At 47.3% G+C, this 24,508-nt stretch overlaps 1 protein-coding gene across 1 annotated transcript; it reads right to left on the minus strand.

Moving 5' to 3' along the window:
* Positions 1-7,625: 7,625 nt before the first annotated feature.
* LANCL1 (LanC like glutathione S-transferase 1) lies at positions 7,626-20,297 on the minus strand. The gene is made up of 9 exons (XM_009088185.4): positions 20,102-20,297; positions 19,831-19,948; positions 14,572-14,779; positions 12,790-12,925; positions 12,329-12,475; positions 11,429-11,611; positions 10,859-11,035; positions 10,510-10,582; positions 7,626-9,636 (listed from the first exon to the last, which is right to left on the minus strand). The coding sequence occupies exons 1-9, from the start codon at positions 20,183-20,185 to the stop codon at positions 9,560-9,562; spliced, it is 1,203 nt and encodes a 400-aa protein (XP_009086433.2). The 5' UTR covers positions 20,186-20,297; the 3' UTR covers positions 7,626-9,559.
* Positions 20,298-24,508: the final 4,211 nt, after the last annotated feature.

The following is a 24,508-nucleotide window of genomic DNA, read 5'->3' on the forward strand; positions in this document are numbered from 1 at the left end:
GCACTTTTTGCAAGCAGGATTGCCAGAACAAAATCCAGGGTCTCCCTTGTGCTTGCTAGGACTTGCCAAGATCCATGGCCCAGGGAAAGCAGCAGCAGCAGCAGCTGGGAATGAGAATTCATGGGCATCTGCCTTCTCTAGTGCACAGCTCCTGGGCAGTGCAGGGATGCTGCTCTCCCACACAGGAGCTCATGTTGAGGGGAGTGAACAGTGATGAAGCTTCAGCTTTCCCAAGGGCCCAGAAATTCAGTAGTGAGAAAGGTGCTGGTTGGAAGCCATGTCCTGTTAGCCCTGCTACTCACTGACACAGGGGGCTTGCTTGGGGCTTGCCTGGTTTTTCTTGGTTTAATTGGTGAGGATACAGTTCTGGCCAATGCAAAACTTCTATGCATTTGGGCTGGATTTAGTTGAATTAACATAAGGGAAGTGTGTTTTACATCCAGGCCATTGAAGTGATTGATTCTGACACTTCTCAAGTGGAATATGTTCCTTTTGTCAGGCTAAAGTCACAGAGAAGTGGTATCAACTGCAGCACCAAAATGGAAATGGGAATACCTTGGCTGCTCTCCCTGTGTTTGCTCTGAGATCTCTGTCTTTTTGGTCCAGTTTTAAAAGGAGAGCTCTGTTTTGGGCTTCCTGTAGCCCAGGGAGTCAGGCCCCTCTTCAGGAGGAGGGAGCTGATGGTTTAAATGCTTACAGTGCAGTAAAAGACAAGATGTTCTGTATTTCAGGGACTGTGCAAGCCCTGGAGCTGTTGGAAGAAAAGGTGAGTGCTGTTGCTTCTGCTCTGTTTCATAATGAACTCCCTTTGAGACTTTTGCCTTTTGCTGTCTAAAATATCTGAAAATGCAATTCACTTCCTCTTTGTTTAGTGGAATTGTTAGTGAGTTCATGGCACTATACCAGATCAAGCACCAGGGGAAAGGTTGGTTGCTCTGATGGGAGTTTGCTTTCAGGCAAGATGTGAGAATACAGACTATTTACAAACACCTAAGTACAGTCAGCACATCCCACTCTTTTCCTGGAGACTTTCTCCAGTCCCATGCACATTTACTTGCTATAATTTCACCTAATGTGTTTTCTCTTTCCTGTGATCAACTCCTCTCTAACACCTGCTGCTGTTAAATATTTGCTGTGTTCCTCTTCTGAAGGCTGGGTGCCTGCAATGTCAGCAGGAAAAATTACAAGTGTGCATGAACCATTTGGGAGGAGATCTTGAGCTGACTGCAGGGTTGTCACCAGCAGACAGCCAGGAGCAACCCCATGGATTTGAGGTGGGAAACAGGGCAGTGATGGGTAAACACTGGCCACAGCTTCCTATAATGGCACAAAGACTGGTTTGCATGGACAAGTGAAGGGCTCTGTTGGCCCCAGGGAAGGTTTGTCTCTTGGCTCCTTTAGGTGCTAGTAAGGTGTTGCTAGCCTGAATGCAGCCAGGGGCACGTAGCAGTCACAGGGCAGTGTAGGCTGAAGTCAAACCTTGCTGAAGGAGCAGGCAAAGGAATGAGCACCTAAAGAAGGGGAAAGAAGGCACCAACTGGTGCGCCACATATAGCACATGGCTGACTTAGCACTTGTGTCCTTCTGCTCAAGGATTTCTAATTCTGTCCCAGACGATGTCAGTGTCCCCCAGCAACTGGCAGCAGCACATACAAGGCGTTCCCTGGAGAGCTGGGAGTGTCTGTCAGCCCCAGCCCTGCCCCGGGAGGGTGCCTGCAGGGGGGAGCAGCTTCCTGAAGGTGTGGCTGCTTCTCAGCCTTGCCCAGGTGACTTGGGGGCTCCCTTCAGCCTCACCTGTGAGCAGCTCACCTTCCTCATGCCATCGTTCCCTGTGGAAGAAAGTGGGACCCAAGTGCTCTTTGCTTTCCACTGTCCTGTAAAGCTTCCAGTCATTTTTTGGCACCTCGGGTTCCTCGGCATGAGCACCAGCTTATAGATCACTGAGCAACCAGGCTCTGAAATGTAACAACAGAGAGCATGGGCAGAGAGTGATGGAGGCAGAATGTGAGCATCCAATCCCACCAGGCAGGACTCTCCTCCAAGGAGAGCACAGGCTGGCAGGCCTGGAGGGGTGCTGAGCAGTTTGAAACATAACCATCAGGCACTGGATAAGATGTTAAATTCTGCATGCTGTCTCACACTGCACAGGATAAAATTCCCTTGGTGCTGCTTTGGGCAACTGGGATTCCTGTGTCTTCAGAGCTCCACAGCCTACGTGTGAGCTGCAGAGGTTCCCTTGCCTTTTCCTTCCTCTCTTTTCCCTGGAGCATGCAGCAGAGGATTTAAATTACTGCCATTTAGAATGATCTGTCCTTCTTGGATCCCATATTACTCTGCTAGGAGATGGAGTGACTTCAAACTTGGAAAGGGCACAGAAAGCATTTGGTGAGCTCCCCTTTTCTCATGAATCACTATGATAATGTTTCTAAGCATCCTGTGTAAAAAATATCTGTATTTAGAGAATTGACATGGAAAGATGGAGCTGAGAGTTTGGGCCGGAGGTTTGGGAGTCTGAGGTTATTGTGTCTGGTGGCAATGTTCCTGTGGCACTCCCAGCTGTGGCATCCCTCTATAGTTGATGCTGTTCCTTTGGTCCAGGCTCCCAGCCATCCCAACTCAATGCTCTGTCTGAACTGACATTGTTGTGTACCATAACAGGTTCTTTCTGGTGGCACTGCATCCTCTTGTCCCAGCAGGATGTTCATTCCCAGTGCAGGAGAGGTGTCTTCCACCCAGCAGGCAAAGGAGGCTGCAGGCAGGGCCTGCCAGGCTTTTCTTGCACTTCTCCAACCAGTCAGGGGCAAAGAGCTTCCTTTCAAAAATGTGACAAGATGACAGTGTGGGCCCCTTAATGCTTTTAGTGGGAGAGGGGAGACTCAGAAACCAGTTATGCTGCAGTCCAAGGTGAGAGAGCACAGAGGAAGGTCTCACTACAATGGAAGAACCTGGCCCAGCTGTTTTAAACCAGCTGTGATGGAGCTTGGCCACTTGTGCTGTGCTCTGAATGTTTGCGTGTTCACTCTGTGTGTGAAAACAAACTAGGTGAAGCACTGCAAAATCTTCCCAGTGAAGCTGCTCCTCAGTGCAAGCCTGGTTTTTTGGGGAGCAGTGATGTAGATGTAAGAAATGTCTCTCCTTCAGGGTCTGTCAAGAAGCTGTGCTGGCTCTAAATAGACTGCTGCCACTGCACTCCTAATTTAGCTGTAGGCAGGCAAGTGACATGGTAAAGCTCAAGAACGTCACTTTGCTTCTTGTGTGACCTATGAGATCAGAGGTTTTTAGGAGACACACAGTGACTCTTGCAGAAAGTGCTGCTGGATACAGGAGGTGGAAATCCTCTGGGACTGGGCAAGATGTCACAACACAAGGGCTAAAGGACCCCCTGGGAGGGTCTCTGGCTGTAGGGAGTGACAGCACCTTGAACAACCTACAAAAGCTTTGTTTGTGCTGCTTGGAGTTTGGCAGCCAGGGCAGGCTGCCTACACCTCTGCCTGCAGCCCTTGCAGTTATTACCTCTAAAGTTGCAATTTCCTATAAAACACATGTAATCAGGTGTTTGGTGGTCTCCTAGAGTGCAATATAAATCAGGTTTATATATCAGCCACTTCTGTTTGAATAGCTAGCCCTGAGAGCTTTTCTCCTGCTTGTTAAACTTCTGTCAGAGTCAGATATTTGCAACATGAGATGCTTCAGAGCTGCCACCACGAGGCTGATGACATATTTTAGAAGACTGTTACTCCCCAAAGTAGTTCAAAAATGCCTGGTATTGTTATTGAATACTTTTCCCCAAACTCATCCCAAGCAACTCCCTGAAGCTGATACAAGTGCAGCAGTTGGCTGTGGGTTGCTCTGTGTGTATGTGCAGGTTTTCAACACTTTGCTTAGGAGGGTACTTCTGCCTTTCTGCTTGAGAAATGTAGATCCTAGAAGTGGGAACAGTAAGGGCAGCTGAACCCTAAGTGCCAGAGCTGATTTGGGTGATTGTTTATAGCAAAGACAGTTTAGGTCACTGTGGTAAGTACAGGGGAAGCTTCACTTCTGTAGTTTTGGGGGCTGTAGAACAGGTGGCAGGTTGGGTCCTGAAAGTTTCTAGCACAAAACCCAATGTCATGGCTTCTTTAAATTAGTTGTGCTGCAGTGAATGCAAGCCAGTGCATCTCCCTCAGAATAATCTGTGAAATTCTTTCACGTGTGTTCATTTTTGATTTGTCCTTGTGAATGTTACCTACAGGTGACGACTGATTAAGTTCTTTTATTAATTTTTATTGTGTTTAAGTGAGTTGGCAGGGACAGAGGTGATTGGTCAGATTTAATTGTAAGCTTTTGGGGACTAAGTATTTGTATAGTATTAAAAAGACACCATCTTCTAGTTTCAATGCTGTTCTCTGCAATGAGTGTGCAGGTTTCTCATTACAGTAAAATCATATTGAGATAATTGGGGGATGTGAGAATCAATCTGGAATGTGGCCATCTAACCTTTCCCTTGCTGGATGTGTCTCCCAAATGGTGGGAAGTATTTTAATGTTAGCAGCCTCCTGCCAGTGCCTCTCCTCTTCCTCTTCCTGAGTGGAGTGTCAGTTTAGCTCAGCCTTTATAGGGTACCTTGAAGTGGGGGGCTGTTCTACATTTAATAATGGCATAATAACCAGCCTGAGGGGTGTGAGGCTGGAATATCACATTATTGTTGGGGTTATCTCTCTTCCAATTGTGGTTTTTATGATCTGAAAGGAATTGAGACCTTCAGTTTCTTGTAAAATTAGATGAAGCTTTTGTTTCTTCAGAGCATCACTGTAGTCTCTTCCATTTTTTCTTTGCATGACCTTTTTCTTTTTCTTTTCTGGTTTTTAACCTTCTTGCAGTTCCCTTTTGTTGCAGAATTTTTGGAGGCAGAATTTTTATCTATCCCTTTGAAAGGATATTTGCAATTTTTACAGATTTTGTCTAGTGTTTTTATAATTTTAGCAGTAATTAAAGAACCATAATCAACTCTGTCTGCTGTGGGTTTTAACACTTAATACAAGTATGCTGGAAATCCTAGGTAGCACCTTTGCTTCTGTCTGAGGGTGGTGAATGCTGAAAAGCACCTTGCCCCCATTCCCAGTGCATGAAATTTAGCAGAAATGCTTGCTTCACAGCAGAGTTCAAAACTAACATTCCTCAGCTCCTAATTAACTTGACAAGTCTTTCTCACCCCACAGTCCTGTCCTTTCAAAAGGAAGAAGGAGAAACCCAAAGGCACATCCCAGTTGTGAGCCCTTGTGGTCTGTCTGCTGCTGGGAGGGGAGGAGCAATGTGCTTGCTGCAGAGACAGCTGAAGAAAACAGCCCTGCAGAACGTGGCAGGGGCAGCTCCTGGGAGAAGATATCTGCCAGGGGGAATGTGTTGTTGGCAGCTTCAGCCACTGAAGGTTTGTTTTCCCTCTGATGCAGACCTGCTTTCCCCATCAGCCTTTGCTCAGTAATGAGGATGGTAATTGTTATTTATTGGACAGGGATTTCAGCAGTCACAAGTGATTTTGAGAGACTTTGTCTTGGGTTTTCAAAAAATGAGGCACACTCTCCTCTTTAAAACAAACCAAACCACCCTGTGGCCTCCTTTTGTGGGTTTTTAAGGTGAACATCCTCCAAATCAAAGTGTCTCAATTCATGTCATTTTGAAAATCAGTTACTCCAGCTGTATTTCTAAAGAGCAAGTGATGGCTAAGTCTGTTTCTAATAATGTGGAATCATAGCATTAATTTGGCATTTATCCCCTGTGATGATGAACCACCAGGGGTTCCCAAAAGCAACTTCCCCCTTCTGGTCTGGAGCCCATCTTCTTGCAGATGAATTTGCCAGGCTTGCAAGCATTAACACTGCAGTCTGATGGGGTGGTGAGGCCGATTCTGGAGCTGCTGTGCTGTTAATGGGTGTGCCTGTCACCTAATTGCCACCTGCTGGAGCTGTCACCCAGCTGGGGTTTGTCCTCTTTCCCATGGGGATAAATGAGCTGTGAATTCCCAACAAAGGTATCCTTGATGTAGGATATCTTTCATTTAAAGTTTGTATTTGATGGTGATTTTCTTGAAGTGTCCTACAGTTTATTTCTGGAGATGTATCTCTATTTTTTCAGCCACTGATAAAAATCTGATCAATCTGTTGCTGTCCACTACTGGAAGTGTCAGGATGGAGGCAGAACACCTCATTTACAGAGAAAACTGTTCCAAATCTCTTCTGGGAATAGGGGAAACCCCTGCAATTCAGGGCTGCTTAGCCTGTCCCCTGTGAGGAAGCTGTTTGGCACCACTGTGGTCTCCCACTCACCACTTGGGGGTATCCTTAAAGAGGGGGATCTATAATAAAACTTGACAAAATGGTGGAAATATGATCCACTCCTCGATGTGATTGAGGCCAGCAGTCATTATGTGGAACATTTGCTCTTGCCTTGTATGCAGCTCTACACTACAGTAACTATTTATGGGCCTGGCTCCAATGGGATTTATGGAAAGCAAAATCCCCCCCAGTGGATTCGATTACAGCCTGCCAATGCTGCAAATGCTGCAGCAAATTGCAACTGCTGCAAAATGAGCTTTCCACAAGGGCTGCCTGACACGTGTCCTGCTAGCAGGAAATTCCCCAGCCATGAGGAGATGGAGTTAAATGGCTCCTCACAGTCCTGCTCTTTTTTTCCTTCTTAAGGCTTACGAGTTGGTTTTGCTGCTGCCTCTGTGCCTTCTCCATTTCTGTCTGTCTTCCTTGACACAGAGCAAGCAGAGCAGTGCATTGTCACACCCACAGCCACTCATTAGAGGGTTTATTGTGCTTTTCTGGCCAAATTTGTCATCTTTCACCCTCTGGGGAAAATGAAGGCATTGCAGGGTATCTGAGGGTGAAGGGTGGCTGCAAGTTGTCCTGTCCAGAAAAGAGGGTGGCAAAACCAAATGGCTTTTGTCACTCTGAAGTTGAGGGATACATGAAAAAGAACTTTATTCTCTCTTTTCCTTTCTGCTGGTACTCTTAGCATCCAGAATGTCCAAATACTGGGAATGGGGTTGTTCTTGGGAGGTCCTAGACTTCCTCCCTGTGAGCTGAAGGAGGGTTCAGGTTTCCTTGTGTAATGTCTGTAAAGCTGACGTGGGGAGATAAAGAATTGTCACCCAGTATGTGGAGTGTTTCCTTGATAACCTGAGCATCAGCTGTCCTCCCCTGTGGGGAGCTTGGGTGGCTTCAGGCAGGACTGGGAAAGATTTCCTAATTGTTTTTATTTTCTTTTTCCCAGGAATGTATTGCTACTGTGACTCAGAGGCCGTGCATTTCGGAAGGGCTTCCACGATTGTCACCCGTGTCATCCCACAGAGTGCACAAACACAGCCTCTCTGTGTGGGCTCTTTTGGTTTGAGTGCCCTTCCCAGGAGCCGAGCCCGAGCTCTCCCGAGGTAGGACGAGCAGCTGAGAGCGGTGTGTGCCTGAAGTGACGGGGTGGCCGCTGCTGCCAGGCTGCATTGCCACCTGCTGGGGACACCAACGCCTTTCTGCCAGGGGTCCCCTGTGGTATTCACGTCCTCTGAACAGACACAATTCTCTCTCCTAAGATTCTTCTTGGGGAAGGTAGTGAGAACCTCAGAGAAGAAGAGAAATAACCCAAAGTTTGGTTGTTTCAGCATTTTTATTAGACAGTGCTCCACTCAACAGTTGTACACATGGCCCTGATGCTCCCCTGAGCAGTGCACAAACCTTGGTTTATACTCTCATGCCACCATGACCCAGGCTGCACAAACCATCTCCTGTTACAGAAGTGGTGCCCAGGAGAAACCCAGGCTCAGAGCAGTGTCCCTGCACTGCCACCACACCAGCCAAGCTGGGAGGTGACTTCAAAGGCTGTTTGATTAGGCAACTCCTCTCCCCTTCCAGTCACCTCCCTGTGCTGCTTAGGTCCTGTGAATGATGGGGGATGCCCCTGATGCTGTGTCCACACGAGCCTGAGGCTTCTGACAGAGGTGCCCACCCTCAAGGAGATGAGGTTTTCTGCAATCCAGGCTGTCTTTTGATGGACTTTCAGAAAGGCAGCAGGAGCCTGGGCTTTGAGGAAACAAATCAGCCTTCCAGGGCTGGTTTCTGCTCCTTGCCTAGCCAGGAGGTTCTTGTGGAGCTCCCTGTGCACTGGGCTCAGCTGCCCTGCATTCAGGCACCTGTGAGTGTAACCCTGCCAGCTTTGGTGGCCCTGCTTTGTGACTGCAGGTTCAGGAGAGTGGCTGTGCTGCCCTGGGGGGACTTGAGGCACTCAGCAGCTCAGCCCTCGAAATAACAAAACCCCATGGCCACACTGGTGCAGGCGGAGGAGCTGCTCTCAAACAGCACAAAGCTGTGTGGCTACATCTGTAAACCTCCCTGAGCTCAGTGTTTAGCTCAAGCTCAGTGCTAAGAAAGTGATTTACAGAGCCAGGTCCCAAATTTCTGCAAATTGGTGCAGCATCAGCTAAGGATGGAAAAGCACATTTACTCCCTGCAAGTACCTGACCTGCCTGACACATCAAAGCCAGCTAACCTAGTGCAGATTTTCCAGCTGGGTAGATGAGTGGTTGCAAATCAAACTACAACAAGCAGTAGCAATGCAAGTGACTCAAATTATCCAGGTTTGGGAAAGCTTATAAAAGAAAACAGGTAAATAACATCTATACAGCTAATAGGTTAAACACTGTCAGATCTCAGTGGCATACATTTCTTTTCCCTTGTTGCTGCTGGTGGGCACCTGGCACCACCTAATACACAAATTTAAATAAAGACTGCAAAATAAACTCTCAAAGCTAACAAGAAGAGACCACAAAAGCAAGCATGCTTAGCTCACTTTTGGACTGGAGTTTGCCATTGGATGACCAATGGAATAGCAAGGTTTAATGTAAGGTGGCAGTGGATTATGTGTCTGTCACTGGAACAAATGCACAGAAGAGCTATACATAGCCTTTGCCTTTAGAGCAGATAGGTGCAAACTCAGGACAAGCCTTTGGCATGTCAGTTCCAGCTCTGCCAGTTGCAATTTGATATTAAAAATATACATAAGACTCCACAGTCCATCACATTCACTCCACGTGGCACAGCCCAGATACTGAACCATCTGCTCTCTGGGTGCTCAGAAAGAAAACACTTGAAAACAACTTCCAGGGCAATAGTCTCAGTTTTCCATCTGTTGTTCTCCAAAGGCAGCTTAATTCCTGCAACTATTTGTTAGCACAAAAAGAAGTTAAATAGCCCAGGTTACATTCAATAGAAAACTTCTTCCCAGGAAATGGGATATGGAAATAGCAAAACTCTGTAGCCAACAAAATACTGTACAGTTCTCCCTGCTCCCACCTGCAGCCCTGAGTTTTAAAGGGACACCAGAAAAATCTGCATTCTGTCATGTAAACTAAACAATGTGATGAGACAACTAGAAATGGTAGAGAACTCAGCATGCCCCCAGGAGGATGGATTTAGGTTCAGTTAGGTGAACAATGGTGAGTCTGGAAAAAGGAGAAAGCAGCGTTGAACTGCATTTCCAAGTGCAGAAGGACACAGGGCAGCCAACTGCCAAGCAGGATTCAGATTTAGAGTTCAAATGCAGGGAACTTGGCCTTGGTAGGCACCAGCAGGTCAGCAAGAAAGTAAATTGTTCCAGCCATTCCTGAGGATGAAAAAAAACCACAATGTGCTTCAGAGAAATTCCCTTTGGGCACCATTTTTCTCAGTTATCCAGGGAGTGAATGAGTTATGAAGACAGAAGAAAAGGTCCTAAATATTTTTCAAGGTCTGAGCCCAGGTTTCCCAGGCAACTTTGGTACCTCAGTGTGGAAAAGCATTTTGAAGTTCATCAAACATTGAAAAGCACCTGGCAAAATGCCATGGGTCTTTTCCCCACTCCAGCTCCCTCCCTCCTGCTTTACCCATCCCCAAGTTTGACACGGGGCAGCTTTATCAAACTCTGGTCCTTGAGACACTGCTGTCCAAGGTCCTGACTGATGGAACTTCTGCTGTCCCCTGGCCTGCAGCAGCTTGGGGAGATGAGAGCTAGCTGGGGGACTGGCTCCTCCAGCAAATACCTGCTGATGGCAGATCTGGGGGGAGCTGTTAGCAGGAGGCACAAAGTGCCATGGGAGCCAACAAGGCCCAGCAGCCCCATTTATTCCTCACCTTTAGAATCAAACTGGTACACTCATGAAGGATTTCAATCCTTAAAGATGTACAGAAGAAAGACTGCCTGAGAAGCCAGGCTACAAATAACCAAAAGGAAGCCTGTAACCATGAAAGAATTCTTCCTGAGGTCTGTATGTAAATCTGTGTGGAGGGCCTAAGAGGACAAGATGGTCCAGCTAAGACATTATCCTGTGCTACAGGGTGACTGCTTCTGGGCAAAGGTAGAAAAACCCAATGGGTACAATTTCCTTTCCATCCCCTACACTGAGTTTTACAAGCTCCAGTGGAGCTTGTATTCTGTTTTCCTTAGTGTTAGGACAGTTTAGATCCAGGAGCAAAACACAAAGCTAGAGACTGAGATTACCTTCAAAGAGAGAGAATGGTGTGTCTGGAGTCCGGCACCCATGCTGCCCATAGCTTAAACACCACTCTGCAAACTGAGAAAAGAGGTACAAAAAGTGTTCAAATTTGGTTAAAGGCAAGTCTTGAGAAGAAAATACTATGCCTTGTCCCCACACTACCCCTTGCAGAGCAAGGCTTCTGAGGGAAATCCCTTCTGTACAGGCTGTCAGACAGTTGAAGGACTGCTCTGGTGCAGCTGGTCTGATCTAGCTGCATGTCTGCCCCACTAGAAATTGGATTTCAAAGACAAAGGCAGTGATGGAGAAGGCAGAAGTGAACAAGGCCCTCTGCTGTCTCACACACACTCTTACCTTGCAGGCCCTGTAGAGGTATTTCATGTTCTGAGTGAGGTTGTACAGTGCCAGGAAGGCATAAGCATTGCCAGCTGTGCCATGGCACAGCCCGTAGCCTTTCTTCAGCAGCCCATACTGCCAGATCACTTCTGCACACTGCAGGGCATCATTCAGGTACTGCTGCTCCCCAAAGACCTGTGGAGACAAGAAACAGCTGTCCTTGCTGAGGCAGTGTCCTCCAAACAAAGAGCATCCCTGTGGGATGTGGAGGCTTGGGTGTCCTGCTGAAGTGACTCTGCTGTTTACTTTTTAAGGAGGATATTTTTGATATCATGAATGGGGGTGGAGGACCATTACTTCACACACAACTGGTTGTCACCATCCATCACCTGCAACAGGACAGCCCACACAACTGATGGGTATTTTCAGAAATATTTGTTTAAAAGATTAATTTCTGTATCAGAGGATAGTGTGGGGTGATTTCACTTTAACAAGCCATCCTGCTTCCAAAGGGGGGTGTCCAGCATCTTCTCCAGAGGAAGTTTCACATGTAGGGGTCTCTGGAGGGTCTTTGCAAGGTGTCTGTACCTTGTATGCCTGGAGAAGCATGTAGATTACACCTGGTGCTCCGTGGCACCAGTGCACGAGGAGGTCTCTGGTGTCACCAATGCAGGGAGGGTAATTCCCAGAGGGGAACTTGAGCTGGCAGACATAGTCCACACTGGGCTTGACTGTGTTGTGCAGCTTTACTTGGCTCACTCCAAAGCCAGGCTAAGAGACAGAAAATATTTAAATCAGGGAGAATTACCATTCTGTCTATCCCTAAGAGACCCAAGGTCTACCCAAAAGGTGGAAACAAAGTCAGCTATGGTTACATTCCCTCTTGCTCCTTGTAAGTTAAGTAATTTCTTTGCTTTGGGCTTTCACACTTCACAATTACCCACTCAGTCACTGGTTGTTCTGCCTTTTGGCAAAAAATCATTTCCAGTCTTACCCTTGCATCCCAGAAACAAAGACTGTTCCTAGAATGTCACCTGGTCCTCTAAGCAAGAGAGCTTGCTGCTGCTTTTCCTAAAGATGAGCAGGAATAGCTTCAGGTACCCAGAGCTGAAGTAAAGTAAAATTCTCACTCTGCTCCAAGAAACCATCTCAGAAAATGCAGGGAGCCAGCAGATACCAACAAATGTGAATAATTTAGAAGCAATTAACAGGAGGGGAAAACTCAGACCCAGCTGAGCTACAGTCCTCCACTATGTGACACTGCTGGTTAATGCAGGTCACGTTTCTCCACAGATCTCCAAGGTCAGAGATTCAACCTTAGATTTGAATAAAACTTTTACAATTGGAAATGCATGATAAACACATGGGTAGGGCCACCAGACAAGGGATCTTTCCCAGTTTGACATTACCAAGAGCCAATTCAAATGCTGTTCCTTGTTCAAAGAAATGTGAAACAGTGCCAAGGGCCCATCCCCTCATGTCTCTTACCTGCATGAGATAGTAGTAGATCCCAGCCAAACCATGGGCTGCTCCTACATAGTACTCCTGGTACCACTCAAACATCAGTGGGCTCTTTGCTATGAAGTTCCTCTTCTTGGCTAAGTTCTCTCCTGAGGCTATGACTGCTTCACAGACCTGTGAAGGGATGGGAACAAATGTGGGTGAGGGAAATGTTACTGCCCTGGACACAGCACAGTGAGTATTCTGACACAGAACAAGATTTGTTTTTCTGCCCAAGCAGAGGGTGGAATGAAATGTGTGCCAGTCCAGTACTGCCTGTGGATTTACATGGACAGCAGTGCTTTGTCCCTTTGGAAGAAAAGCAGGTATACCATGATGTGCTTTCTCCCTTACTGCCAGAGTTCTTTACATCCAGCATTGATTTTTACCTGCCCTGAGATGAGTTGCACGGGAAGAGCCAGATAACAAATCAGCAAAGGGCACAGTACCTGCTGAATGTGACTCTGAGGGATCTTGTCCTCTCCGAAGTGCTTGTTGACAAAGATCAGAGCAGAGAGATAGCCCATGCGCCCGTACAGGAGCTCGTCTGGCACTCGTGGGTCAGCCTTGTGGAGGTGCAGCAAACTGCAATGGAACATTGCCAAGGGGGAGATGAGAGGGAAATGCACTCAAACATTACACTCAAAGCCATGAATAAGCACTAAGGCTGGAGCTCAGAACCATGGTTTGTTCCTTCATGATGCTGTATTGGAAATCAAAGCAACCCCCGTGGCAGGGAGAAAGGTGAGGAGGACTCCATAGTGTCAGAAGGCTAATTAATTACTTTATTATACTGTATTATTCTATACTATATTCCATGATATTACATTACATCTAAACTGAACCTGCACAAGCACTCAAGTTTTGATTCAGGGAGCTACTTCTCAAAGAAATTATTTTAAAGGAGCATGGTCAGGCTAACTGCTCTGGGAATTGGTGGCAGAGGAAGGACAGTATAACTGTTCACTTGAGAAAGCCACATTTTTCTGTTTTCCTCTTGCAGATCTATGAAGAAACAAATTTCCAGTGTTCTGACTTTATTATACCATTAGATGGCAGTGCAAAATTAATCACAAGATTCCATTCTGCCACCAAAGCACAGGCAGAACAAGAGGGATATGGGGAGGGAAGACCTCAGCAAGAAAACATGAATTAGGGATTGTTTTTACAACCTGGGACTTATGCACTGACCACAACTGAACAGTACTGTTTGATAGATTAATTCCCTTTTTGTTTACAAATATGTTAATCTCAGTGAGATTTGCCACTCAAAGCAAAATCTAACCCACAGATTATTATCAGAAGAGTGAAAGAGTTCTGTCCTCAGATTGATTCTTATCTATATAAACCAGAAGCTATTGTTAGTTAAGGGAGTGGAAATTTGTGTCCAAACCACACAGACACCTCTGATTCCCACCTGTGGCTTTTTTTAATTGCTATTATGCATCACTTTCTCAGGGCTGTTTAAGGGCAGTCAGTGTTCTGACGCATCAGGGATTTTGTCTTTGTGCTGATCAGGTATGAGTGGAAACTCTCTACAGGGCAGTTTCTCACCTTCTTAAAACCCATCTCCCTTAACTGAGAAATGCTTGCAAATTCATCTCCTTAACTATTTTCCTTCCTCTGCCACATGCTGATCTATGCCTGCTTGTTTGTCCTTTTCTTGTCTTAAGTACCCAACAAAAATGCATCTGAAAACAGTCGAGGAAAGGCAGGAAATAGAAATAAATGAATCATAACCAGCTGCATTCTGCAGTTGAAAGGGATGCTGTCAATCTTAGGTTTAAGTCAAAGACAACTAATAAAGAGCAAGTGGAAGCAAGTACCAAAATTAAATCTAATAATCTTACCACATTTTTCCTTTTCATCAAAATGACTGTAAAGCTAAATTAAAATGTTCTCAAAAACCACCAAACCCCACCTTCTGGGGTTTTTTTTGTTTTTAATTTTGGCATTTTTTTCTTCCTGTGTTTATCAGAATTATTTTTAAGATGGCAGTAGCAGCTGAACAATAGAGGCTTGCAGGCTGCCATGCAAACGTGTTTGTCCTTAAACCACCTCTTTCACCAGGGCAGGAAAAGTTTGTCCTGCCTTGCTAAGTTCCTGGACTATTTCTCACACAAGACTGCAACAAAATGTATTCACATTTGTCAGAGAGTGCCTGAAACAAGCCCAGAGCAGCTCTGTGAGCAAGAGGAAGGGCAGGTCAGAGACATAAGCAAGGCTTTTACCGGATGATGCAGTCTTCTGCCTGCTTCTGGTTCTGCAGCTTGTGGTAGACAACAGCAGCCACTGCCAAGGGCCCAGCATCACCACACAGGAAAGTGATGGATCGCCTGGTCAGGCACCTCAGGCTCTTCTTCACATACTCATGGGCCACCTGCAGGTAGGCTGGGTCTCCATACACATCAAACAGGTGCAGATACAGCAAAGCAATGCCTGCAGAAGGAACAGAAAGGTTTGCTCTGTTACTTCAGTGAAGCTGAAAGTCTGGCCTGGCCCTCATCTAGGGCATATCCTGACAGACAGGCTTCTCAGGGACTTAACCCACAGCTTCCTTTCCTGCTTTGTCATCTCCTTGTAACTTGATGATGCTTGTGAGTCCTCAGTAAGCCTGTGCCTGACAGGTCTGTCACACTTGAACCATCCTTCTGATCTGGGAGACATCCTCAAACCTGCACTTAAGAAAGCTACTGGCCTGCATGACTTTGAGAAGAGCTTATTTCTCCCCTTAACAATAACCATTTCTAAGAAGACTCAGGTCCTGCATTGAGCCTAAATTAATAGAGCCAATCTCTGCAGATTTTGATGTGTTAAGGTCAAGGGGGCAAGCGTGCTGCAGAATTACAGTTCAAGGTACTGAGGACAATTTCAAACTTGGAAAATTTTCTCATTTTGCATGGGTAATCTCCAAAGCTTCATGTTACAGACAATTCAATTCCACACGTACATGATGTATAAAAATTCCATTTCCTGCTGAAGTAGTTACTCAGATGTCCAAGTTTTTTGCTTCTTTACCCTGGTGCAGAGCTGAATGAGATGGGCAATGCATCAGGGAGTCCTTGATGGTACAGGGCTGCACTGAACATGTGCTGCTGACAGACCAACAGGGCTCTGCTGACTGAACCAGCCACCTCCAGCATGCAGAAAGCCAATACACAGGGGTTGAGTGTCAGTGCCTGAGATGCTTGCTCACGGCAGGGAATCAGGAGGCCAAGGTCAATCCTGTGTGCCTCACAAAGCCTGCTCAGTCAACACCTTCAGAAGGGCATAAACAGCACCTCTCCTCTCACCATCCTGCAGGGTAGGTGCAGAGGGTTACTTTGCATTAGAGATTTCTTTAGAGTGGGGCAGTGGAGTTACAGACAATTGTGCCAGTTGTGCCAGAGTTACAGCCAGCTTGTGCTGATGCTCTGACTTCAGCAACCATTGCTTTCAACAGAGCAGGCACTGCTGGAAATACCAGGTAAGGTCTTGCTTGTGAGCTGAAGCTCTGCAGTAGGCAGAAAGAGAATCTCATCCATATGATCATTCTGTTGATCAAAGAGAAGCTGTGCCTCAACTTCTCTGCAAGTTTAGACTTGCTCTTTTGTTGGCCTGCAAGCAAGTTATGCCCTGAGCCTGTTCTGAACATGCCTCCCTGCCCAGCAGGAGCTGAGCTGGGCTTCTTCTGCCAAGGAAAAGAGGTTGCCACAAGAGGATATTTTGTTCCAAACTAGAGTTACAAAGATCTCAGAGATCTTGCATTGACCCAGGGCAGTAAATCAGCCAGCAGCCTCAAAGCAGGATGTCAGAACAGAGGAAGAAGCAGAATCCTATCTCTGTACAGGGATGAAGCCTGATGGCTTCTAGTGAGACAGCTGATGCCATTTTGTTAAGTCAGCTTAATAAAATGGGTAAAAGAGCACGGATGGCCCAGCTCTATTGCCCAGCTCAAAGGATGATTAACATCTCTGTGGTGCAGACACACAACCTTGCACTCCTAAATGCATGCCAAAGCCACGTTGCATGCAACAGTGAGACACCTCTGGAAGTCCATGTTCAGAACTGGCTGGGGAGCCAGTTTGCAGCATGACTGATTATGCAGGATGCCTAAGCATTTATCCTGCCTTAAAACCTGGGTAACAGAGCTTCTTCTGTTAAACTTTTTACCCCATCACAAAATCCTACAGCAGGTTAGGTTAGCAGGGATCAGTGGTGATCTGCTCCAACCCTCTGAAAGGAAGGTCAACCTCAAATTTGCATGCCATTGCTCTGGGCCTTGTCCAGTCAAACACTGACTATCTCCAAGAACAGAAAATTCACAAAAACTACCTGCCAAACATTTGGCAAGAATGTGGTTTATGTGAGTGACCCAAGGCACTCTATTATCTCTCAGCAAATGCAGCCTAACTTTCTATTGTTCTGTAGGGATTATCTGAGGATTTCCATTATTCTGAACCGGACTAAAAGGGACGTAAGTTCTCTGGGTTCTGAGGTTAAAATGAACATATTGCACTAAAGTGAATAAAAAGTGTTTTTCCAGAAGTTTTCCTGAACTAGTTCAGTTTTAATTTTTACATGGCTTTCCTTTCAAAAGACAACTGAGCCCTGCTCCTTGACCCTACTTGCCAGTGGGCCAGCCAAAAGCTGGGGATGGGGCAGGCCAGCTGAACTCACTGGGCAGTTTCAGAGGCCCTCAGTGACTAAAACGTTGTCAGAGAAGGAGATGCTTTAATGGGAAATAAATTCCAAATGAACTACCACAGTGTGGAGGAAGGTGAATCTCTCCCTTATATACCTCATCACCCTGGAAGGATGCAACAGTCCAGTAAGCACTGGACTGCCTTCAGCAGTCACCTGGTGACAGGAGTGAACTCCTTCCATTCCCTTTCCATCAGTTATGCTCCCAGTCAAGACAGTCTTTGGAGCAAGGCCTTTTGCATTATCACAAACACCAACAGCCATCCAGGTATCCCTCAGTATCCTCAGGCTAATCTGTCTGGAAATGGATGAGGCTGCTCTATTTCTACCAGGATCTGAACTGCTCCTGCCTCAGAATTAGCTTAGAGCAGTTTAGCTTCCCTCAGTCAACAATGTGATACCAGTGAAACAGATTAGGGAAAAATCTCTTCCAGCAGTCTCCCTAAAGTGATGAAAAGCCAAAGCAGAACACAACAGCTGAGGCTGGTCTGTACCCAGGCATGGAGCAGGAGCTGCCTATGGGGCCCTGATCTCTATGGGGAACTGAATGAGAACGTAACAAGCTGATTCAAATATGTTTTGAGGGCATCCAGCCATACACTGGATAATCTTGATCCAAAGTGTGTTTTTACTGCCTCTAAGCTGAAAATCTGAGTCCTTCCTTCCCTCTGCTCCAACTTCACGTGCCAAGAAGCCGTGGCTTCCCTGGCACGAGTGCACACCAGGGGAACAGGGCTCTGTCAAGTGTGCTGGGAAAGAAAGGAGCCCTAAAGTAAAATGCCAGCATATGCTGTGTGTTACTGAGTGCAGTGTAGTACACTCAAGCACGTTACATTTCACAGAGTTTGTGCCAAGAGAGCCATATTTCAAATCTCCCTTATTAGCGGCCACAAGAGTGAGGGCTGATTTCAGACTGCTGGGCAATGATTCACATGAGGAGATACTCAACAAGCCTTTCCTACACAAGCAATTACAGGAAAAAGCTGCTGTCTTGGCCCAATTAATTTTGTCTCTGGAAACCAGCTCTGAATAAATTAATATAGCTAGAACTAGAAAAGAAGGTAGGGTGACAAAGTTACAGTGTAACATCTGCAAACTTCACCATGCTGGCTGTGACTTCCAGGAAATCTGCCCATGGATTTTTTCCTATTAGCCAAGGCAAGAAGGGTGTGTGCCCATTGAGGAATGATCTCTGGGAAGAAAGAAGAAGAAGAATCCCTCTTGAGAAACTCCCTTCCAAATGAAAACAAGCTGAAATCCTGAAGCCACTTCCTCATATCTGCACTTTCCATCACGAAGTAACTTAAGACTACCTAAGAAAAGGAACACAGCCTCTGGGGAAAAGTGTTTTCCTTCTCCCCAAGAGTACTCCTAACATCAACTATCCTCCTGCTGTGTCTCCTGAATTTTCTGGCCAGAGGCAGGCTCTGCAATCATGACTGAAGACCACCTTTACCATAGTGGTTCTCATCAAAGGGGACCCCAGTGCAGGGTCACAGAGACTGGAAAACTGAACATGTCTGCCAAGGTGAAATCAGCCAGCACTCAGCAGAAATGTATAAATTCACTGGCAACAGCAGCAGAGAGCTGCCAAGACAGCAGCTGATGAAATCAATGTTCTCCCACGCTGGAATTTAATACTGGCATCCTAGCATTTCTTATGAACAGCTCTTCAGTGCTCTCAGTGCCTGTCTCCCTTACTAAAATTTTGAAGCAGGCATTTCTAGCACTGCTGTCATCAAGCTGCAACGTTAGTTTAGCACCAACACACTGAACACCACTCTCTTAAGCAAACTGTTGGCATTGAGATCCACAGCACCCACACACAAGCCAGCCACACCCAGATTGTACTGTAGAAAGTTGCCATTTAAGATTGCAGTATTCTGCAAAAAGAAAAGCAGCAGCACCAAAAAAATCTTGCAGCAAGCATGAGATTGATTTCAACTACCCTAGGGTCTCTGAATAGGGCCTGGCACATCACAGAAGGCAGGAGAGATGTCAAAGAACACAGCAGCAGCTGAAGTTGGGGCACAGAGAAAGGCGTGTCCTCCCTGGCACCAGCGGGTAGAGACAGGGAGGCAAAGGCAGAGCACACTCCCAAGGAAGGAAAACCAGGTTGAAAATGCAGAATAGGAGAAAGACAAGCTCCTGGAAGCTTTGCAAACAAGTTAGTACGAGGAAGGCTTCCACACTTTGTTATACTCACATTAGTATTTCTGCTCCTTCTGGCAGGCACTGGAGCAAAGCTAGCGCTCACTAAGTGGAGCAGCACTACCTGGGGAATAGGAATGGAGCAATCTTCCAATCAGAAAAGGTCATCAGATAAATTACAGCCCGAACAGAAAAGACAGACATTATCTCAGGCCATTAAGCTCACTGCTGCCAGATGCAAGGGCTCCTTGCAGGTAAATGACTTACCATGTACACCTGCCTACTTCATGGAGCAGTGGATGGAGCACATTGTGTTGTCATCATCCCCACCATAGCTAGATTTGGAGCCTGTCCCTTTGCAAGCTCCCATGCCTACTCTCAAACAAGTGCTGCTTTCTCCGTTGTGAAACCAAGACTAGACCCAGTCCTGCCCTGTGACACTGTGGCCTTCCCTCTGCAACACAACACCTGCCTCAAAAATGGGGACTCCAGAGAAAGACACCCCCTTGCTCAAATGGACTAAAACATGCAGAACAGGTGCCATTCTTGACATGGATCTCCCGTGTCCATTCCAATGGCCAAAGCCCCACGGTCTGCCAGGACCTGATCCAGAGGTGAGCTCCAGGCAGCTGCTGCTCCATGGGATCCGACCCTACCTGTCCAGCCAGTGTACGCGGTGCAGTCATGCGGGTCGGCGGACCTGAGGCCCTTCTCCATCTGCTGCAGCAGCTCCCTGATTTTGTTATTCAGCCGCTGCGTGAATTCAGGGGTCAGCTGTGGAGACAAAACCGGCCAAACGTGAAGGCAACGCGGGTGGGCATCGGTACACCGGGCAGCCCCGGGAACCGCGTTTGTAACCAGACAGGTCTCTGCTCTACACGGCCTGGGGGCAGATCCCCAGAGCCGCCTCACCCCAGCCCCGCTCACCCGCCCGGCCGCATCGAAGTAGCTGGTGGCCAAGGACTTGTCATAGTCCGCGTAGGGGTTCGGCAGCGCCCGCTGCGCCATCATAGTGCCGCTCGGCTCGGCTCGGCTCGGCTCGGTTTGGCTCGGTTTGGCTTGGCTTGGCTCGGCTCGGCTCGGCTCGGCTCGGCTCGGCTCGGCTCGGCTCGGCTCGGCTCGGCTCGGCCGTGGCTCTCCCCGGCTCCGCCCCGGAAGGCGCCGCTGCCGCCGCTCGGCCCTTCCCGCGCCAGGGGCGGGCTCGGGGCCCGCGGCTGCTGCCGCCGGCGCTGAGCGGGCCGAGGTCGCTGTTCCCCCGATCCTGTGGGGCTCAGGGCCTGTTGAAGCAGGCTGTGTGTGCTTTAGAGAGCCCTGCGGAGCTGAGGTGCCTTGCAGCTGATCATGCAGGGTTTCATGTAGCTGATCATGGAGGGGCCGGCTGCAGCTGGTCCTGTGGGTTTGGGGTCCCTCTGCTGCTGGGTCTGTGTGCTTTCTGCAGCCCTTTGGATGTAATACTTTCTGCTCCACAACATCGTCTAAAAGACAAATCCGTACTGAATTTTAGCAACATAAGAATCCTGGCTGTTAGTCCCAACTGGACTGGTAGCATATCTGTGAATTATGTGAATGAAATGGATGTTTCACGGTCCTCCTTGAAAACCTCAGCGTGCCTGGGTGTCTGCTCCCTCCTCATTCCAGTGAGGAAGTGGAACCAAAATCTCTGCCAGATGTTACAGCTGCTTGCACACTCCATGGCATCCTGCCTGAGGGCATACAGAAACATCTCCTTCCTGAGAGGAGCTGTCTCCTGCTGGAGGCTGTCCTTCACTGCCTGCAGGCATCCATCAGTTCTGTAAACTCACCTGCAGCAGGTGCCCACTGTGGGCAGTGTGGATGCACACTTGCAAGTGGCCTTTCCAAAATGGTGCTTTGCCATCTGCCCTGCATCCACAGCCTCCTGTCAGGGTCAGAGCGACCTCACACAGCAGGCTCCACGCTGTGAGCCAGATGGGCTTGGCATGGTAACCCCACAATAGCAAACGGGAGGGTTGCTTGTTCTCCTTTGCAGTTGCATGCTGTATGTGAGGGAGTGCAGTGAGCAAGGGTGGAGTGTCCTTTGTAGCCTTGTCAGCTAGAAAAAGGAATTTGAGAGGCTGTGTGGAAGTGCTCCACAGAGCATGGTCATCCTCAAGGAGTGTGAGAATGTCCTGGGAAAATGTACTGGCAAAGTACTTGGGTGGTGGGAGGGGTTTCATCTGCTGAAAAATTGCCCAAGGGATGTCTCAGCAGATACTACGTCACAGAACTACTGCAAGACAAGATTTTTGTGGACATTAAAGAGATGTAATCCAAGTTGTGGCATTTATCTCCCCATCTCTGCTTTGGTTTGTTTCTTTTTGGTGTTGGCTTTTGTGTTTCTTTTTCAAACAGCACAGAGTAAAAGTGAGAAGCTTCCCAGCTGTATTCATTAGCCTCTCTTACACATTATTTATTCAGCAGCTGAAGACACTGTAAACCTAAAAATTGATGTCCAGAGTGTCCTAGGACATATAACAGATCAAAATCAAAGATGCCCTTTTCTTCATTTTAAATAACGATCTTGAATATCAGATGTTTCTGCCATGGTGCTCTGTGTAAACTAGAGATAACTCTAGAAACTTTGCCATTCTTTAATATTAGAGCCACAGCTAACTCTAGAAACTTTGCCATTCTTTAATATTAGAGCCACAGCTCCCCATATTCAATCTCAGTAAAAATTCAAACCTACATCAAGAAATTGAAGATCTTAATGCCATTCTGAAGCTAGTGGCTTGGATTTGGAAGGTGATCCAATGTTATATCTCAGCATTATGAGTGTATTTTTTTTTCCTTTTAGAGGGATATCCAGGAGAAGGGAAAAGCATTTTATTTTACTGTATTTTTTTTCCACTTTACAGATGGCATTGTCTTTTAGCAGCTTGTATGAAGAGATCAAAGGCTAAGTATTGGTCACAGAATTTGACCTGTTCTAGTTGATTCTGTTGATAGTATTTCTGGGGAGCAGAGCTGACCTGTATCCTGCCTGCAGTTATTGAGGCCAGGTTATTAGGCCAAGCATTCAGTACAGAGAATTCTGACTCCATGCACAAACCCAGTGGGGAGCTTTGAGCTAGTGGTTCCCACTCAGATCTCAGAGCTGTACTGTGTACTTCTGTGAAAAAAAAAAAAAAAAAAAAAAAAAAAGTAAAAGTAGGAAGGGAAAAGAGAGCAAAATTAGGAGTGCTGTTTGTTAGATGTGTCTGGGCTCACCTGCATCTCACATACTGTGTTATGTCCTGATCTCACCTCAAACAAGACACAAAACTAGAAGCAGGAGGTACAAGTCACAGGACTAGTAAGGCCAAAAAAGAGATCATCAGCTGTGTGCAGTGACTTAGGTTAAGGCTAAGTAGCTAGGCCAGGACTATTCAGGCTGGAAAAGAGGTACCTGAAGAGAGCTGTGGTGGGGTCTGTAAAGCCTTGAACAGTGCCATGAGTATGAGCAGGGGAGGGAGACCTGCTGGCTCTCCAAGCTAGCAGACATCAAGTGCAGCAGCTCTCAGAGGTGCAGTTGTCAAGGACAAAGACACAGCTGGGCCCTTGCACAGGAGGGGCTGACACCCACTCCCACTCCTGGAGGGTTTGGTGGCTGTGTGTGTGTTCACTAGCACACTGTCTGAACATCCAGCACAGCCTGGACTCTGGGCTGGTGCCAGGCGTTTCTATTTTGCTTTATGGCATGCCAACCCTGGCAGAGCAGCTGCCAGCCGAACAGCTTTGTAGCAACCTGTCTGAGTGCCGGTGGCAGCGGCAGCATCCCACTGAAACGACAGCCACATCCTTGGGAGGTGGTGGCTTTCCCCGAGCTTCCAGCGCTCAGCCACTAGGTGCCTCTGTCCCACAAGGAAGGAGCCGGAGGAGCCGGCGGTGCCGAGGCCATTGGTTGATGGCCCTGAGGAGGAATTTATTCAGAGCTTCTCAGCTCCTTCAGGGAAATTACAGAATCACAGAATAAACTGAGTTGGAAGAGACCCACAAGGATCCTCGAGTCCCACTCCTTGAGAGCCACACCATCTGCCCAAGGGTATTGTCCAAACACTTCTTCAGCTCTGTCAGGCTTGGTGCCCTAACCAGCATTTTCAACCTTAGGTCCCAAAGGGAAGGCAGCTGGTGAGGAAGCAGAGATTCTCATTCTGATGCAAAGCCAGTCCCAGCAGGGAATCCACAGTCTCCAGCTTCTCAGAGATTGGCCGTGATAAAATCCGTGGCTCAATTTCAGCCCAAAGTGTTTTCTTGCAACTGGTGTCCTAGAAGTCTTCCTGTAGCTTACAGATCCCCTTCCAACCACTCTCTCCTCTTGCAGGTAGTCAGTGAGTCACACACCTACAAGGCAGGGTTATGCATTCATTAGCATCATCTAGCACAGCCCCTGTGCTGCTAATAGCTGTAATTAACAGTGTCAGTGCTCAGATGCCCTGTGACATCTAAATAAATGACTTTAAATCCTGCCCCCATAAATGTGTGATGCCATGTAATCAGTCCAATTTCTTACAGACTCCTGTCTCTTGTGGAATAGAGGCTGTAAACTTATGCTGAACTCTCTCATGGTTCAGATGTTCAGAACAGCTCTTGGCAAAGACTTTGTGTGTCTGCAATGCCCCAGAGGCATTCACCTCACTTCTTGGAGTGAAGCTGGGTTTGGAGTTACCTTGAATGCAGAGCATGGATCTGACTGTCCTTTCTGACACAGCTTTAATTGTGTTGACAGTTTTATGACTGAGCAGGGAGTGGAGAGTTAATAGTTATTACCATAAGAAAGCTGAAGTGATAGTGAAGAACCTTTGGAGCTTTGGGGTATCTCAGCAGGCAGGTGTGGTAAAGGTCCTTGTCTTCAGCTGTGGTGCTGGGTTTGGTGGAGCTGTGTGCTCTTTAGGCACAGCACAAAAAGAAAATGGATCAGCAGGGCTTTTCCCAGATGACCTCAGAGAGCTCTGCTGAGACCAGACTTCACTGACCCTGTCAAAAGAGCTGCCCTGACTAAAACACTGCAGAAAAGCAGGCTTGGATGTGCACCTGAGAATGTTATTTCATACATCAGATGTATCCCTAGCCCCACAGGATCAATTTTTCTCTTTAAAAAGCCAGCTGCTGTGCCGAGGCTTTTGAAAACAGGGCTCATCCCACCTGGCACAGGGCCAGCACAGCTGCCTGTCACTCAGCCACAAGCCATGCTGGCCCTGCCAGGACACAGCACCACTCTTTCTTCTCTGGGAAGTGACATCTCGTGATGGGTCACTGCCTGGAACACAGGAACAGAGCTTGCTGTGTGTCAGGGAGCTTCCTGCTCTTCTTGCATCTGAGGTATTTTGCCCTGGT

This window comes from Serinus canaria (assembly GCF_022539315.1).
Source record: "Serinus canaria isolate serCan28SL12 chromosome 7 unlocalized genomic scaffold, serCan2020 HiC_scaffold_29, whole genome shotgun sequence".
In the NCBI taxonomy this organism is placed as follows: Eukaryota; Metazoa; Chordata; class Aves; order Passeriformes; family Fringillidae; genus Serinus; species Serinus canaria.

What these genes read in the sequence shown, in the direction of transcription:
- LANCL1 (XM_009088185.4), bottom strand. Translation starts at nt 20,185, where the DNA reads ATGATGGCGCAGCGGGCGCTGCCGAACCCCTACGCGGACTATGACAAG. An exon ending in TCTACTACTATCTCATGCAG is followed by an intron (nt 11,612 to 12,328) that starts GTAAGAGACATG and finishes TCTGTCTCTTAG; the next exon opens with CCTGGCTTTGGAGTGAGCCA. An exon ending in ACCTCTACAGGGCCTGCAAG is followed by an intron (nt 10,583 to 10,858) that starts GTAAGAGTGTGT and finishes CTCTTTTCTCAG; the next exon opens with TTTGCAGAGTGGTGTTTAAG.